This window comes from Ceratotherium simum, chromosome 24 (assembly GCF_057802395.1).
Source record: "Ceratotherium simum simum isolate JZ-2026a chromosome 24, ASM5780239v1, whole genome shotgun sequence".
NCBI lineage: Eukaryota > Metazoa > Chordata > Mammalia > Perissodactyla > Rhinocerotidae > Ceratotherium > Ceratotherium simum.
The window spans coordinates 29,475,849-29,491,661 of record NC_141923.1 but is presented as its reverse complement, the minus strand read 5'-3'; the positions used below and the strand labels follow the sequence as shown (position 1 = coordinate 29,491,661).

The following is a 15,813-nucleotide window of genomic DNA, read 5'->3' as shown; positions in this document are numbered from 1 at the left end:
TTTTATTATGTATAAGAATTTTTTGAGGAGGACAATAGGTATAATTGACCTTAGTATAATAAAAGTCATTGTGAAGAGTGTGAAGAAATTCCACATTGGGAAAAATAAAAACTAAAATTTGGGGAATGATGATATAGAAATTTGTCTAGTTACTTGAACATAACAGATGTTAAATATTTATTGATTCAATGGAATAACTTTAAAAAATAAAGTTCCCCAGGAACTGATGTGAGGGCCAGGTATATTGAACATCCTTTGTGAGAAAGCTGAAAGCCTACTGTGAAAGCTACAAGTTTGAGGAGATACAAACTCTCCTGGAAAGGAGCTGGAGGTAAAGAGCCAAGGCAAAGGTGCCAGACTACAGGAAGATCTTTCAAGTCCAAGAGCACTCAAGTGGGTAGATAAGAAGCAAATGGTCATGCAGGAAAGTACAAGATAATTTTATGGGAAATAATTCACAACATCAAGAGCTCTGAGCATTCAAACTTAAAAAGAATCCACTGTACTGATGTGGGTCAAAATAGCCAGCTAAATCAAATGTTAGGTATCATCAAGAAGGGTATCAGAAACCCTAGAACTAGACAAATAATGTAGAGGATGCTAGCTAAATTGATCAGGAGCCAGGACAGGAAGAGATACTGCTATAAACGGAGAGAAGAAAAGGGCAAACTGTAAGGGACTATGACCAAAATCTAGATCCCAGAAGAGTACAGACACAGGCCTCTCATCACAGACCAAAAGCTAGGCTATAGTTTTATTTCTTGGAAATACAAAGAAAAGTTTAGGATGACAAATTACTATAAACACATTAGCCTGCTAGGAGGTATTGGCACTGAATACACACACATTCCTGTAAGGTTGGACATGTTCATTAATCCTGGGATTAACTGATAAAAACTTGATTAAAAAGAGGGTGGTTTATACAAGGCAGCCACAGTCTCCCAAAACATGTCCCTAGAGACTTGATGGCCGCCTTTCTTAACACTGGGATCTGCACAGTTAGGGACTGCTTTCCATCTTGCTAAAACTTAGGATGGCTGTCAGCTGGCTGACTGGAGCTCGCACAAAGCAGGATCCCACAACTTCAGATATGGTACTTTTTTTTTCCCCTTGAATTACACGTGAAAAGCTAAACCAGGTATTGTTTCTCTTTTTCGGGGGAGGTGGGTAGAGATAAGGGTGGGACAGGGCAGTGTGTAGGGAGGAAAAAAAATACTGGTATTGATAGGTCATGGGATTAAAATCATTCAGCTTAGTTTAGCATGTAAGAGAAAAATTAAAATGTTCAAAGGAATGAGGCACTCAAAAGGGTGAAATGAGATTTTTTTCTTTGGTTCCCAGGGACCTTTCTCTGGGCTCTCCAAGGTTAAGTTCCAAAGCTATTCCTTTTGGCTCTCCACACAAGGAATCTCAAAGATTTAGACTCTGGTGCCAGCTGTGCACACAGAATGATTAGGTAATAGTTCACATTAGATGTGTAAAATTAATTAAATCCAAATCTCTAGACTCAAGGGTAAGACCTGTCTACAAAAGCCCCTTACTCCTGATGAAGGCAGCTGCTGGGCTTCAGTCTAGGCTGTACCCAGACTAGCTTAGAACATGGCTGATCCTCTCTCCTCCCTCTAAAAAGGTTGTTGGTGAATACACGCCTCAGAGGAAGGGCTTGGCCTTAGTGGGAGATGCCCAGAGACTGCAGCAGGTGAAAGGTGGCCCCCAAGGCCCAGCCTGTCTCTATGTTGTTCACTTTCTTTGTGAGCTGTTGTGGAGGAGAAAAAAGTTTTAACATTTTCATTCAATTTTCAACTCTAGTAAGCATGACATGGGCAGAGAATATCTGCAAAGATCATCCACATGGCCAAACCAAGGCAAAACTGAGAGTAGCCAGTCTTGGAGGCTTTCCACTACCCCTCTCTGTAAGTTTCCCTCCCGCCATGGCCTATGGCCCCTAGAGCTGCCACTCAGATCCCTGTATCTTCTGGCTAGGAAGTGGCCCCACTCAAGCCTTCTAGACAGACTTCTGAACTCTCTCCCTAATCCTTAAACTAAATATAATAGGAGTTGGGAATAGATTTAGGGATAGGAAAAGAACATACTAAACTTATCAATTCATACTTTATAAGCAACTGCATCTTCTTAAGCTATACTAGTAATAACCAACCAAGGCATTTAAGGCATTCTAAGCCAGGTTGTGCTCAGTTAGTTCTGTGACCTTGGGCAAAGTTTAGACCTGACTTCCTCAACTACATAACAAGGGGAATAGATTAGTGTTTATCAAACTGTTTTTTCCAGAATCCTAGGAATTCCTGGGAAGTACTTCAGAGAAGAAAGGGAGGCGAAATGGTGACGGAGTTCCAGGCCCCCTACCTCTGCTTCAACTAGAGAGCTCCACTTTTTATCAGTTTTACTTGCATTCTACATAAGCTTTTGTTGAATAAAGATGCCACCACCACCACACACACAAAAAAGTTTGGAAACCAATGGATTGGTTTTAGTCTTTCCTTCTACTACTAACTTCTTATGACACAATACTTAGCTATGTTGACCTGATCAATCTAGTCTAGTCACTGTGCCAAAAACTGGGAAGAATGGCGTGTGAATCATCATCGTGAGGTTTAGTCTGAGACACCTGAGTCAAATTGGGAGTGTCCCCCCACCACCAAATGCTCCTCCCCTGTCCTCAGGACTGGACTGACAGCCTAGGGATATAGATGCCAAAGTGAAGTGATCTCTGGGACAGGGAACTGTTCACCCATGATTTAAATTCTGCTGCCACTGAAATCATAAAGACTAAAAGGATGCCAGCGCTGGAAATGGCAGAAAATTGTCCTTCAGTGACTTGGTTATTGTTGATGCTTAAGTAGAGGAAGTTGTTAACTTAGTATGTACTGAGGGCTTAGGATGAGCTCTCTTATCCACAAATCTATCCCCAAATGGTGTGAAATGCCTACACTAATAGTAATACCCATATTAATAACTTACTACGTGCATTGTGCTTTACATGCATTATCTCAGTTTTCATAACAGCTCTATGAAATAGGTACTCTAAGGATCGCTGTGTTTTGGATGAGGAACCTAAAAGTTAGAGAGGGGAAGTAAATCATCTAAGGTCACAGAGCTAGTAAGCTTGCAGAATCAGAACTTGAACCCAGATCTGATGGCAAACAGAGCCCATGCTTTAAACACTATGCTATAATGACTCTACTGGCAAGTAACTCTTCTGTGTTAAGCACTTTAAATACTGATATTCTTGGCAGATACAACACATTAAATCCAAATACTTTAGTACAAATGAGTTTATGAAATCTGTATAACACAAGAAATGGGGCAATATAAACTCATCTGGAACTGAGGAAACAGGAAGGGGAAGTGTGGCACAAGGGAAGGTAGGGCGTGCTTCAGAGACAAAGTACAGTCTACTTACTTGACCCTCAAGTTCAAAGTTGCCTTGTGCCACAGCTATATTTTTGTCATATCTCCTCTAATAGACTATATGCTGTTTGAGAACAAAGATTACGTCTTAATCATCTTTGTAACTATAATGTACAATTATTCAATTATGATATAGAAGACAAGAAAATAAATGAAATGCATGAAACTCGTAAGATGTGTATAGAATAGATAAATAAGTTACTACAGATAAAGTTGATCCTACATGTACTGAAACAGATGGAAAGAGACAGGAAGACAAAGTGGGACCCAAGACTCAAGAGGCACTAAATATACGAGGCACACATAAAATCTATATGACATACTACATATACACAAGGCATTCGATATTCATGAGGTCTTAAATAAGCCACTCATTGGTGACACCTTTCTGGTGCTTCATGTCCTCTGCCAAATTAAACCATCTAATGGGCTAATGAGTGAGCTAATGCTACCGGCCAGTGTACCTCCCTCTGTGCCTCTCCAAATAGAGCAAGTTTGTGTGGTGGCCCCAGGCATCTTCTGTCCTTATGCCCCCTTGATCAAACTTCAGCTCTAGTACTTGTAACCATACTATCAGTGGTAAAGAGAGAGGCAGGACAGAAGAACTCAGGATTCAGGAATTGTAGCACTTCCAACTGCTTGCACTCTATCCTCTGTGTTCACCTATCCCATCTCTTTCCCCTTGCTTCTCACCCTGAGTTTTGAAATTGATTTAATAATAAACCATGTGACTTGGGCATCTTCATTTGGGCTGCAAGCCTTTCTGCTCTGTGACCTCTGGGATAGCTTGCCTGGTAATATATTTAGAAGCTGCCATTGCATCAAGATAATTTCCCACATTCGTGGTGCCTTGCACAGTGCCTTGTCCATAGTCTGAATAAAAATACCTCATAATTCCACCAGTAGCCACTCTGATTACTAAACAAGTTCTTAACTCTTACTTTCCAACACCAAATAAGAAGACTGTTATTCAGCTCTGGTGTCCTCTCTCTTACCTGTAAGATGGTGCTGTCTGCAAAGCCAAAGCCATCCTTCAACAACACTGTGATGTAACTGAGATCCATGCACAGGAAAGGACTGCCTGAGGTGAAGTTTTCCAAGTTATCACACACTGAAGGGGAGAGAGAGTGAAGAGTGGAATTCAAGTTTTCCGCCAACTGAGAGGTGTATGATTTTCTCTAAATACAGACTTAGAATAAACAAAGCAGAATTTTTTATTCTCCATCTCCCAGATGCCTGGGAGTCTTAGAGGCTGGAACTGTGCACTGACAGGTTCTGCAAGAATGCAGCCTCTTTTTTTTTGGTGAGGAAGATTGGCCATGAGCTAACATCTGTGCCTATCTTACTCTATTTTGTATGTGGGACACCACCACAGCATGGCTTGATGAACGGTGCATAGGTCTGCACCCAGGATCCAAACCTGCGAACCCTGGGCCACTGAAGTGGAGTGCATGAACTTAAGCACTACACCACCAGGCTGGCCCCAAGACTGCAGCTTCTTAAGAACTTGCACATTTCTGATGTTACATCTTATCTACTCAAATGTACATGGGCCCTAGTTTATTTGCTGAATTGCTATGATTTATTATTGGGGCTTGATTCAACTAAGTCCTTTATATATTATTAATTCTGAGGCCCAGAAAACAGGGAAAGTATCTTCAGGGCCCTGCTTTGGGGCCACTGTATAAGATCATTTATTTGTTGTTTTTTTTTTGTTTTTTTTTTTTGTTTTTGTGAGGAAGATCAGCCCTGAGCTAACATCCGTGCTAATCCTCCTCTTTTTGCTGAGGAAGACCAGCTCTGAGCTAACATCTATTGCCAATCCTCCTCCTTTTTTTTTCTCCCCAAAGCCCCAGTAGATAGTTGTATGTCATAGTTGCACATTCTTCTAGTTGCTGTATGTGGGACGTGGCCTCAGCATGGCCGGAGAAGCGGTGCGTTGGTGCACGCCCGGGATCCGAACCCGGGCCACCAGCAGCGGAGCGTGCGCACTTAACTGCTAAGCCACGGGGCCGGCCCTATTTGTATTTTTGATGGACTTTCTCAAGGAAGCCTCTGTGGCTATTGTCCCATATATTTTGGTGCTCAGTGTTTCAGTAACTAACAACACTATTTTAATTTAAAAAAAAAAGAAGAAGAAATGTAGAATGAAGAAAAGGTTTTCACCATTTCCCCAGAGCCTCTTATATTCTCATATTTTTCTTTATCACTTAATGCTTTTAACTCCTGGTAACGACAGGAAACCAGCCTTCTGAGAGGCTGTCTGCTGACTGGCGCTTTAGGTCACTTTAAGGTCACTGGAATTGGCAGGCACAGTCTCACGGGCTCGCCTTCAAGGGCTGCCACTGACACTTACCTTCCCTTGCTTTTCTTTCAAAATCTTCAACCTTTAAAACACCCCCCTTTTCATAATCTGAAATGAAACAGAATAGTAGCTGATGTCAAAAGCCTTCAAGAAAACATAAAGCAATACATCCTAGTGACATTTATAATAATGAAAAACTGGAAATAAAATTTACATTAGAGAATTGGATAAACAAACGTGACATATCCCCACAGTATAATCTATGCAGTCTATTTTATTTATTTATAATCTATTTTATATATAACCACAATAAAAAAAATTGATCCATTAAAATAACATATTAGAAAATATAAAATTAATTCATATCTCAGGCCATGACAGATCACATATATACAATGTCACACCTAAACAAAAATCATTAATATTATGATAAGAAAAAAAGTTATAAAAGGGGAAGAGGAAACTTTTTGGGGTGATGGATATGTTCATTATCTTGAATTTGGTGATGGTTTCATGGGTGTATACATGTCAAAACTTAGTAAATTGTACACTTTAAATATGTGCATTTTATTTTATGTCAATTGTACCTCAATAAAAATTTTAAAAAATAAAAACACTTCATGTATATTTGTTTAGGCCATCTTCTAGCTCGAAAAGATTCTAAATCATATTCACCTTTCCATTTGAGTGACTAGTGTCACTTAACAACCAGCACTGGAGAAGAATAGGGTGATCACCTCTGACAAAGCTTTTCAAATACTCCTTTTCTCCCTTTCCCTTCCTCACCACAGCCTTGTCCCGTTTCCTCCCTGGACTGACACCTGGAGTGAACTTACCAATCATGTCTGCATCAACAGCTCGATCATAATAGTAAGAGAAAGCGTAGAAGGAGCTTCTCTGGACCTCATCTGCCTGGTGAAGTTTTCCTTGGACCACCCTCAGCACTTCAGTGTAGCAGGGCTCAAAGCCCATCTCTCCTGCCAGGGCAAAGGTGCACAGGGGCAAGGTGAGAAAAATGATAGGGGACCCTACCTGAGGCAAGCTGCTGGAACTAACGAAGAAACAACAGGAGGATCAAGGAAAGCAGAAGCTGAGGCTCAGGACAAAGGGTTACAAACAAAGATGAGCAAACTTCTGCAGCCTTATCTCTCTAGAGGAAAGGTACCTGCTTCTCCATGGCAGCTCCCCTCCCTACCTGTGTTCACCAAAAACAGCCACAGCCCACCTTGAGCTGCTACCTAGCATTATGTTTCATGGTATTTATAAGAGGTATCCAGAAGGCTCACCTGCTTCTTTCACTGGAAAAATCAAGTTTTTTCCTTGATTTTAAGGTCTATGCCTTTTATAATACCTAAGGTGAATTATTCTTCTTATCACCTCAATTTTAAGTTTTACTATAATTTAAATTGCTAAACATTAACTGAACCTAAAACAGAGTTTCACCCTGCTGAGGGCAGAGACCCTTCATGCATTAGACCTAGGGTAAGAACAGGTTTCTAATGGATCCTCAACACTTGGCCAGGGAAAGAGCAGGATACAGGGTGACACCTGCCTTGTTCACTGTCACTTCACATTATTCCTTGGAGGCATACCAAGATCTATTTGGAATGAGTCCTTGCAACATGACAAACTTCTCCTGAGCTCTCCAAAAAGCTTCCCATAAGACTTTTCCCATGAGTAATTTCATCCAGTGAAAAAACATCACTCGCCTTCTTGGTTACCACCATACTGGTATTTCACACCCCCAAAGATCCACTCTGCTTCCAACCATCTAGGTAGACAGGCGCTTCGGAAAGTGTGTCCATCAATCCCTGAAAGAAACCAGACCACAAAGTAAGAGGCAGGGGTTTGAGAGAGAGAGAGGAAGGCAAACAAGAAGCCAGTAAGGTTGAAAAGAATTGCCAAGGTGGCTAGGCCTTAAAATCAAATGAAATTAGTTCCACGACTGCATCCTATAACAAGAATTCTTAACTCGGTTCATAGATGGGCTTTGTGGGGTTGGTAAACCCCCTGAAACTACAGGCAAATTTTTGTGCATAAGTGCATTTGGTGGAGAGGTCCGTGGCTTTCATCACATCTCAAAGAAATCCCAAACCTACAGTGGAATAAGTTCCCTCCTTTCTAAAAAAGGGAAAAAATACTGTTCTCCTTTTCTCATTAGTTGTTGTGAGGCTTAAATGAAATACACTTGAAGATGTTTTGTAAACTCTGAAATGCTACATAATCATCATCACAATAAAAGCTTACTGTGAGCCAGGCACCATACAAAGTGCATTAAATACAAAAATCTCATTTAAGGTGAGGAAAGGGGCACAGAAAGGTTAGCTAACTTGCCCCAAATCACAAAACTGGGACTGAACCCAGTTCTGCCTGACCCCAAAATCTGAGCTCGTAACCCCTCTACCACCTGCGAAGAGATGAATGGAGTTGCTCAGTTATTCCACCTTGCAAGTGGACCGATGCTGCTTCCTGTACCTCTCACATAAAACTAAGGGCTTGAGCAAGCTCCTGCCAAATTTACTCTTTGAGCTTTGAATTTCTGCAGACACTTCAGCCTCCTGGCCACAGGCTGTTCTCCCTATATAAACAGATCACATTCTAGAAATGGCTAATAATGTATACAAAACAAATGAACTCATGAAGTAGAAAAGGAGTTTGCTATTATTATGTCCATTATATAACATGCTTCCTAAGTCAGCATAACCTTTCCTCCACACAATCACTGCCAAGGAAAGGAAAAGGCAAGCTGAGTATTGGTGTCACTCTCACCATACCCCAACCAGCACAGGTACCCAGACGAACCTTCCATCTCCAGGGCTCCCAGGGTTGCTAGTCTTGCAGCTTTCAATCCAAATCCCAAGTAACTGTAAAATACAGGATTGACTAATTTCATGCTTGTCCTGAAGTTCTCCAGCCTAAAGCTACCTCTTTCAAAAGTAACATGGTTTCTCTGTCTTCCTCTGGAGGGAGGGAAATTGTGTTCTCTGTGACCTATTCATCTTGTGTGGACAAGTGGTAATTTCCGCACAGTTCACATCAAGGCTACACAGTAAGAACTTTCCACAGCTATGATTTAAAGGCCAGAGACCGGAACATTTCCTGGGGTTCCACCCTGGGAACCATCCTCAGAAAAGCTCTCATTATCTTAGCTCCCAACCTGACTGTGATCAAATTTTGATCACAGGCTAGGCTAGATTTTGAACATCTGATGGCAAGCTCAAAAGAGTTGGCACAGAGCTTTGGCTGAACCTTCTCTGAGTGTCCTCTCGCTAGAGAAAACTTTTGACTCTTTAAGTTATATACTTTTGAGGCCAAGATTAGAGAAACCTCTTGGGTCATTGAGCTTTGCTAAGTGGCTTGGGTTTCAGTTATTAAGCCTTTGGGGACTGGCAAAGAATTTGTAAGGCTGGTCAGATGCAATAATAGATATGAAACCGCTTTGAAAAGTTAGAAGAGGGCCGGCCCCGTGGCTTAGCGGTTAAGTGTGCGCGCTCCACTGCTGGCGGCCCAGGTTCAGATCTCGGGCGCACGCCGACACGTCTCCGGCCGTGCTGAGGCCGTGTCCCGCATGCAGCAACTAGAAGGATGTGCAGCTATGACATACAACTATCTACTGGGGCTTTAAGGGGAAAAAAATAAATAAATAAAATCTTTAAAAAAAAAAAAGTTAGGAGAATCAAACAGTGTAAAATATTATTATTCCTCCCTGTCCCCCTCCTCACCTATGTGTATAGAGCTTATAAGTGCTGTTAAACATCTCAAAGGAAGTGAGGTAGTCCCTAGGGGTTTGCTCCAGGGTTTTCTGCAAATCAGAAAAAGTAAAAAGACTATTCAGGATCTGCAATTAACTGAAGATGTTATCACCACCTTCCCTGACCCTCCCCCAAAAAATCAGAGATGAAGGAGACAGATTAAGCTGCTAACTTCACAAGGCTTCAGGAAATCAAAGGGGCTCTGAACAGTGAAGGGGCATGGGGAAGTTCACCTAGTCACTAATTGACTCTACTCAGCCTATTCATGGTGGAGCTGCTGTCTGAAAATGAGGCACCATGGTCTTGGCACCATGATATGGTTGCTAAGTGGGTTGCTAACCAGACCTTCATATAAATGACTCACCTCAAACTGAGGCAGGAATGTGATTTGGGTAGAGGCCCCACCCAGGTCCAGGATCCCCACAGTCTCCTGGCTGTGGCCATGCAGTTGACCTGTGAATGAGAGGCAGCTCTGAACATCTTCTGCTTCCTGGACAGCCTAACACTCCTGTGTTTGCAATTTCTCCCCTGTTCTTGTCGTATATTGGAGGAATTCCATAAATACTCCACTGCTTCCAGCCCCAGGGACTGCAGGCAAATGCTAACCTAGAAGGACTCCTGCTGCAGCTGAGGCCATGAAGGCAGGTTATAAACATAAATTTCCTGTCTTTCCTTTCCTTTTTTTTTTAAAAAAAGAAAGAACAATACAGGAAAAAAGAAAGGGGTTTTTGCTCTCTGACCATGTGTGAAACCCAGTTAAGGTCTTAAGATAAACTTTAGAATCTATTACCTGTCAGAAAATTCACAGTAACCCAAGCTAATATGCCTAAAAAAGAGAGAAGGACAAAGATTACATTCAGAGCATGTTCTTCCCCTCTTCCCTGGCCCCATCTTCTCTCTAAATTTCACGCCTAAAGCACACATTTTCCTTCTCCCCATCCTTCCATTTCCTGCTATCCCATTCCTTTTGCTTAGTTGTTTCTCCTTACTTAGTTCCTTTTTCTTCAGCACCCCCATCCCTGTTCCCAGTTCCTCTAATCAAATCTTTTATTAACCCTGGCCCCTCTCCCCTTAGAACATATATCAACACCTCTCCCACCTTCATAGGATCCGTCCATGATGCTAACACTGTCATCTGGTACCAGGAAAGGTGACTTCTTGAAGATCTCTCTTACCTAGAGAAAAAGGAAAAAAACCTGGATTCCCTAAGGCAATAAAACAGATTTCCATATTTTGGTTGTATTTTATAAGGCTTAGAAAACTATTCTCTTCATTTTCCCTGGATAAAATTTTAGCAGAACTCATTACTTTTCCCTAAAAAACTAGAGAAGGAACTAGGCAAGCCATTATTGGTTTCTTATAAAAACAAAAACACAGGGATTCCTTTGACTTTAAAATAAATCTCAACCAAACCATCTAAATTTACAGGTGAACTGGACCTAGGAAAGGGCATATATTTGACCCTGCCAGCTCAAATAAGGGTCCTGTAATTTTTTGAAAAAACACCTGATTAATTCTACCTGGTCACACACTGGAAGCTAGGAGGACCGTCCCAATCCATTTCTTAGATGAGCAGATAAACTCACAGAGTAAGGAAGAGTTGGGCCTGAGTGGCTTCTGAGGCTACAGGAAAGTTTCTGCTGCTCTCTCATCAAATTCTGCAGATCTTTGCCCTTCCTGGTAAAGGAGCTCATGTCCATAGGCTGAGGTACTCTGCTGTCCCCTGTCAGATCTTGGCACATGGCTGGTGCCTCAAGAGTCTAGAGAGATCCCCAGATCCAGATTTATTTATCCTATTTTAGGAGATGGGAATGAGGATCTCACACAAACGCTCTTGACTCTCCATAAATACAGGTCAGTGATATGGGTGATATGTCTTATTTTTATATGATTATCATGGGGGGAAAAGGATTTTCCAAATAGGAATAGAAGGAACTCTAGTCTGTTGGTGTTCTCATTCCTGACGGGACGAAACACTTCATGTGGTGACCTCTGGACTCTGTTTCAACCAGGAAAAGCCAGTTAAGTGATCTATAAACAAGCTTTTAAGGAGAAGATATATAAGCAAACAGTAATAAACACAGAAAGAGAGTTTCTGCTCTTGCCCTCTCCACTCCTCTCTCCTGCTCACAGTTTATTCTCAACACAGCAGCCAGAGTGGTGCTTTTAAAACAGACGTCAGATGATGTCTCTAGCTCAAAACCCTCCAATGACTTCCTTCTTAGAGAAAAAGCCAGCCTTTACACTGGCCTTTGAGGCCCTACATGATAAACCCCTCAAACTTCTCTGACCTCATCTCTTACGTCTCTTCCATCACCCACTCCCCTCCAGCCTCGGTGACCTCCTGCTGGATACTGTTCCTTGAACATACCAGGCACATTCCTGCTTTAGGCCTTTGCACCTGCTGTTTTATTAGCCTGGAATATTCTTCCTACAAATGTCTTGCATAGCTTGCTTCTTCATTCCCCTCAGATCTCTGATCAAATGCATCTTATCAATGAGGTCTTCTCCGACCAGCCTATTTAAAATAGCATCTGCCCCACACCCACACCAGCATTCCCTAGCAGCCTTACCCTGCTTTTTTTCCTCCATAGCATGTACAGTACCTGACATACTTTGTATTGACTTGTTTAGTTGTTTATTTTCTATCTCCTTGCAACTAGAATGTAAACTCCACAAGGGCAGGGACTATCTGTCTTTTTCGTTCCCTGCTCTATGTCCCCCTAACTTCACCAGTGCACAGTACATAGTAAGCATTCATATGCTGAATAAACGAAAGAATAAATAAATAAGGAATTGGGATTCATGTTGTCAAGTAGACGTGCTAGGCAGCTTGTCCTTGGATAAGGGACTTAAGACCTTTGTGCTGACAGTCAAAGGAAAATGGATTTAGAAAAGGACTGAATTAGCACACCTGCAATACAGAATCCTTTTTCTGCTGTGATTTCTGTTATAATGGGATTCTGCCTATAAATATTCTTCACAATATGTAATTTAAATCTTATTAGTTTACATGTTTCTTGCAAAATAAAAACCCTCTGTACTTAAATTTTTGATCTGAATAAGAAGAAATTTGAAATACATGATCTTTAAAAATCTTTCACACCTAAAATTCCATGATCCTTCTCAAAAATTTTATGCCGAGAGAAAAACATCAGAGACACAAGAGAATATAAACTGTGTGATTCCATTTATATGAAATGTAAGAAATGTAAGAACAAGCAAAACTAATCTATAATGACAGAAAGCAGATTAGTGGTTGCCTGGTTTCAGGGAGGGAGAAACTGACTGCAGAGGAACACAAGGAAACTTCTATATTTGTCAGAACTCATTTAATCATACACTTAAAATGTATACATTTTATGTAAGTTATACCTCAATAAAGTTGATTAAAAATAATTTCTATGATACTGCTTTAATAAATTAGGAGAATTAAAGTATCATGGACAGGAAATACTTTAAGCTTTTTAGGAAAAGCTCTATAAATTCAAGAGTAACATTTAAAAATGTAAATAACTAGCTACAACAAGAGCCCAGAGTTACCACAGTGCTTTAGCAATTCTAAAGGTAGCAGTTACACTACAAAGGGCTAAAAACCCATAAAGCAAATATTCATATAGGGAAAAAGAATTATCCAAGATGCAGAAGATTTCAAAGATTACCTCAAAGAGCAGAGCCTCAGCTTTCTGTTCTGGCAGTAAGCGCAGTCCTGCTGTTGCCTTGAGGACCACTGGGGTCCTTTTCCAGTGACTTTGGGGGATTGAGTCTTTGGCCACTTCTAAGAGTCCTTGAACAGTCTCAGCACCCTTCAAAAGAGATGATCTCCTCATCCAGTGAATAGTCCATTTAGTGGCACTTGTCTATTCCCTCAACATGCTCTGGGGGAGTAATAGGAGTGAGGTAGTAAAGGGCTCCAACCCCTCTCTGCTCTGTAGGAGCAGAAACCTAGAGAAGTGCGCTTCCTTGAAGAAGGAGAATCCCTTTTACTTTTATTAAGTCATAATAAAAATGATTCTATTATAGTGTGGTCATTTTAATTGATTGTTATTTTGTGTCTCATAAATTAGCTTCAGGCCAGAAAACTGGGTATAGTGAAAGAAACACAGGATTTGGAGTTAGAAGACATGCTTGCCAGCCCTGTGGCCTAACGTAGGGGTTTCCTGGGGCTTGGCTTCCTCAGCTGGGGGATGGGAGATAAACCTCATACCATCACAAAACCGTAGTGTGTGTTATATGAGGCAGACTGTGTGTAGTTGCCATACAAATGCTAGCTATAACTGTTATTATGCTCCATTTTTTATCATCTCCATAAGGACAGACCACATCAGGTTCATTTTTGCATCACCAGTACCTACATGCATGGTACACAGTAGATACTCAATTTATGATAAATTAAAAACATTATTTTAAGTTCACTGTTTCTCTGAGTGAACATCTATTCTGATAACATGCTGCCTCTTAATCATTATAATTATTAGCAACTACAACACAATCTTCTCTAAATGTCAAATCAGATTCTAATAATATAATTGCTTTCAACAGCTCCTAATTTTCTAGTACATTTGCCATTTCATAATAGTGAGTTGAGAAAAGAAACATTCTCTCAGTTCTTTAAGTGCAAGCCATTTTTAATATCAGGTTTTCCTTTGGTTAATGATTCCGCTTTTAATACTGAACAATACACCTGCTACCAAAGTTCAACATTTGCCTTATTCTATTTTATTTCAGTGTGGCCTCTAACATACTGAGTGTAGTATGTTGTGAGCGCTCAATGTGAAATATAGTCATGAAAAAACTCTCCATTCATCCTCTACTACCAAAGATTTTTGTCATCCTGAATTCTTGCCTAATTTCTAGAGTATAGGCATAGTTATGTTCTATACCAGAGCACTCTGAAATGGAGTTAATTGGGTCTACATTCCCTTAATTGCCATGTTTATACCTCATACCTTATAGAACTTCATGTCTATCTTTTGCATCCATATTAATCAATGCAGTTGATGGCTTTAACTCAAAATCTTAAACAGTAAATACAAAGGGAGCAGTCTCTTAAAAGATGGTATCATTCCTGCATGCACAATCTATTCTAGCCTCCTTCCACCCAAGCCCTAGTGAGCTCGGGGTGTAGAATTACTGTTATCCAGGAGATTAGCTGAAGACAGAAAACTGATCTCACATATGACCTCAATATCAGTTGTGACAGCATGAGATATTTAACAGCAGTGATGTGGTAAAGCTATCAAGGCACTGAGAATCTAAACATTTAATTATGAAAAACTCACCTGCTTAGGTTGATCCATAAAAGCAGAAAGTCCTGGCTTCACAGATTCAAAAACTTCCCCTTCTAGAATTGGAAGTTGTCCTGTTTTGTCCATGGAACAAAACAGAAGAGAGATGGCTGATTACCAAAAGTTAGGCTGTTTCTGGGCTCTATATCATATGACCTACTAGATTAACCTGCTATTGCCCCGAGCTATTGCAAGTAATCCCACTTGTGAGGAATGGCTTGCAGGAGTATTGGGTACGGGGAGAGAGGATGATAGGCAATCCTTGAGAGTTGCTCTGCCATTTCTCTGCTGGACACCTAGCTCCTACTCCTCTCCCTGGTCTCTATATGTAACTTGAGGATAGAATACTGGAAATTCTGAGAAAGTTAATCTTCAGGGTCCCCTCATCCCGTTATCTATGGATGGTGGTGATCCTTCTCGCAAGACCACTCCTAGTATTTTCAATATTCTGGACTCTGGATTATCAACCATCTTTAGAGAAAAGGAAAGACAAATTACAGCTATACTTCTTGGACACACGGGTTTCAGACTACAGGCAGCCCAGATCTCTCTTAATTTCACACTGATTTAAACCATGTGTTCAGTTATAGTCCAAAATGTTCTCTGAAGAAAGACATTCAGTAGCCATCAGATTCTGTAATTCACATCACACACTCTCAGCACACCTGGTTCTGGGAAGAGACGCTCAAGTGTGGATTTATAGGCTCTGGTGAGGGTACGATTGCACCTACCTGGTATTTTCTGCACAAAGGTGTAAACGTGAATTCGTGTTCCAGTGCTCCCTGCATCAAACATAATTCCATACAAGGTGCTGGCACTGACATTGATGGGGCACATGGAAGACAGGAAAATACCCTCAAACCAAGTCTCCTGGTCTCTGTGGAAGACAGTGCTGCAAACACAGGATGCCACCAGCATCAAAAAGGCTGCCCCCCAGAAAGTGGCCATTCTCTTCCCAAGATGTGGTGAGTCTAGGCTTTTATTGCAGAAGCAGTGCTGTTCACACACCTGCAGTGGCTTATAGGACAAAGATACACAA

At 41.1% G+C, this 15,813-nt stretch overlaps 1 protein-coding gene across 12 annotated transcripts in view; it reads right to left on the bottom strand.

Moving 5' to 3' along the window:
* Positions 1-727: 727 nt before the first annotated feature.
* ENTPD5 (ectonucleoside triphosphate diphosphohydrolase 5) overlaps positions 728-15,813 on the bottom strand; it is a 33,094-nt gene continuing 18,008 nt past the window's right edge. For 10 of the 12 annotated variants that reach the window (XM_087448225.1, XM_087448233.1, XM_087448231.1 and 7 more), the window contains 13 exons: positions 15,506-15,791; positions 14,769-14,848; positions 13,149-13,292; positions 10,586-10,661; positions 10,277-10,312; positions 9,851-9,939; positions 9,457-9,536; positions 8,537-8,598; positions 7,444-7,545; positions 6,571-6,711; positions 5,786-5,842; positions 4,425-4,540; positions 728-1,756 (listed from right to left, as the gene is read on the bottom strand). In XM_087448225.1, coding sequence (XP_087304351.1) covers positions 1,670-1,756; positions 4,425-4,540; positions 5,786-5,842; positions 6,571-6,711; positions 7,444-7,545; positions 8,537-8,598; positions 9,457-9,536; positions 9,851-9,939; positions 10,277-10,312; positions 10,586-10,661; positions 13,149-13,292; positions 14,769-14,848; positions 15,506-15,722 — 1,287 coding nt within the window. In that variant the 5' untranslated portion in view covers positions 15,723-15,791 and the 3' untranslated portion in view covers positions 728-1,669. The remainder of the gene's footprint in view (positions 1,757-4,424; positions 4,541-5,785; positions 5,843-6,570; positions 6,712-7,443; positions 7,546-8,536; positions 8,599-9,456; positions 9,537-9,850; positions 9,940-10,276; positions 10,313-10,585; positions 10,662-13,148; positions 13,293-14,768; positions 14,849-15,505; positions 15,792-15,813) is intronic. The other 2 variants (XM_087448234.1, XM_087448235.1) reach the window with 1 other exon arrangement.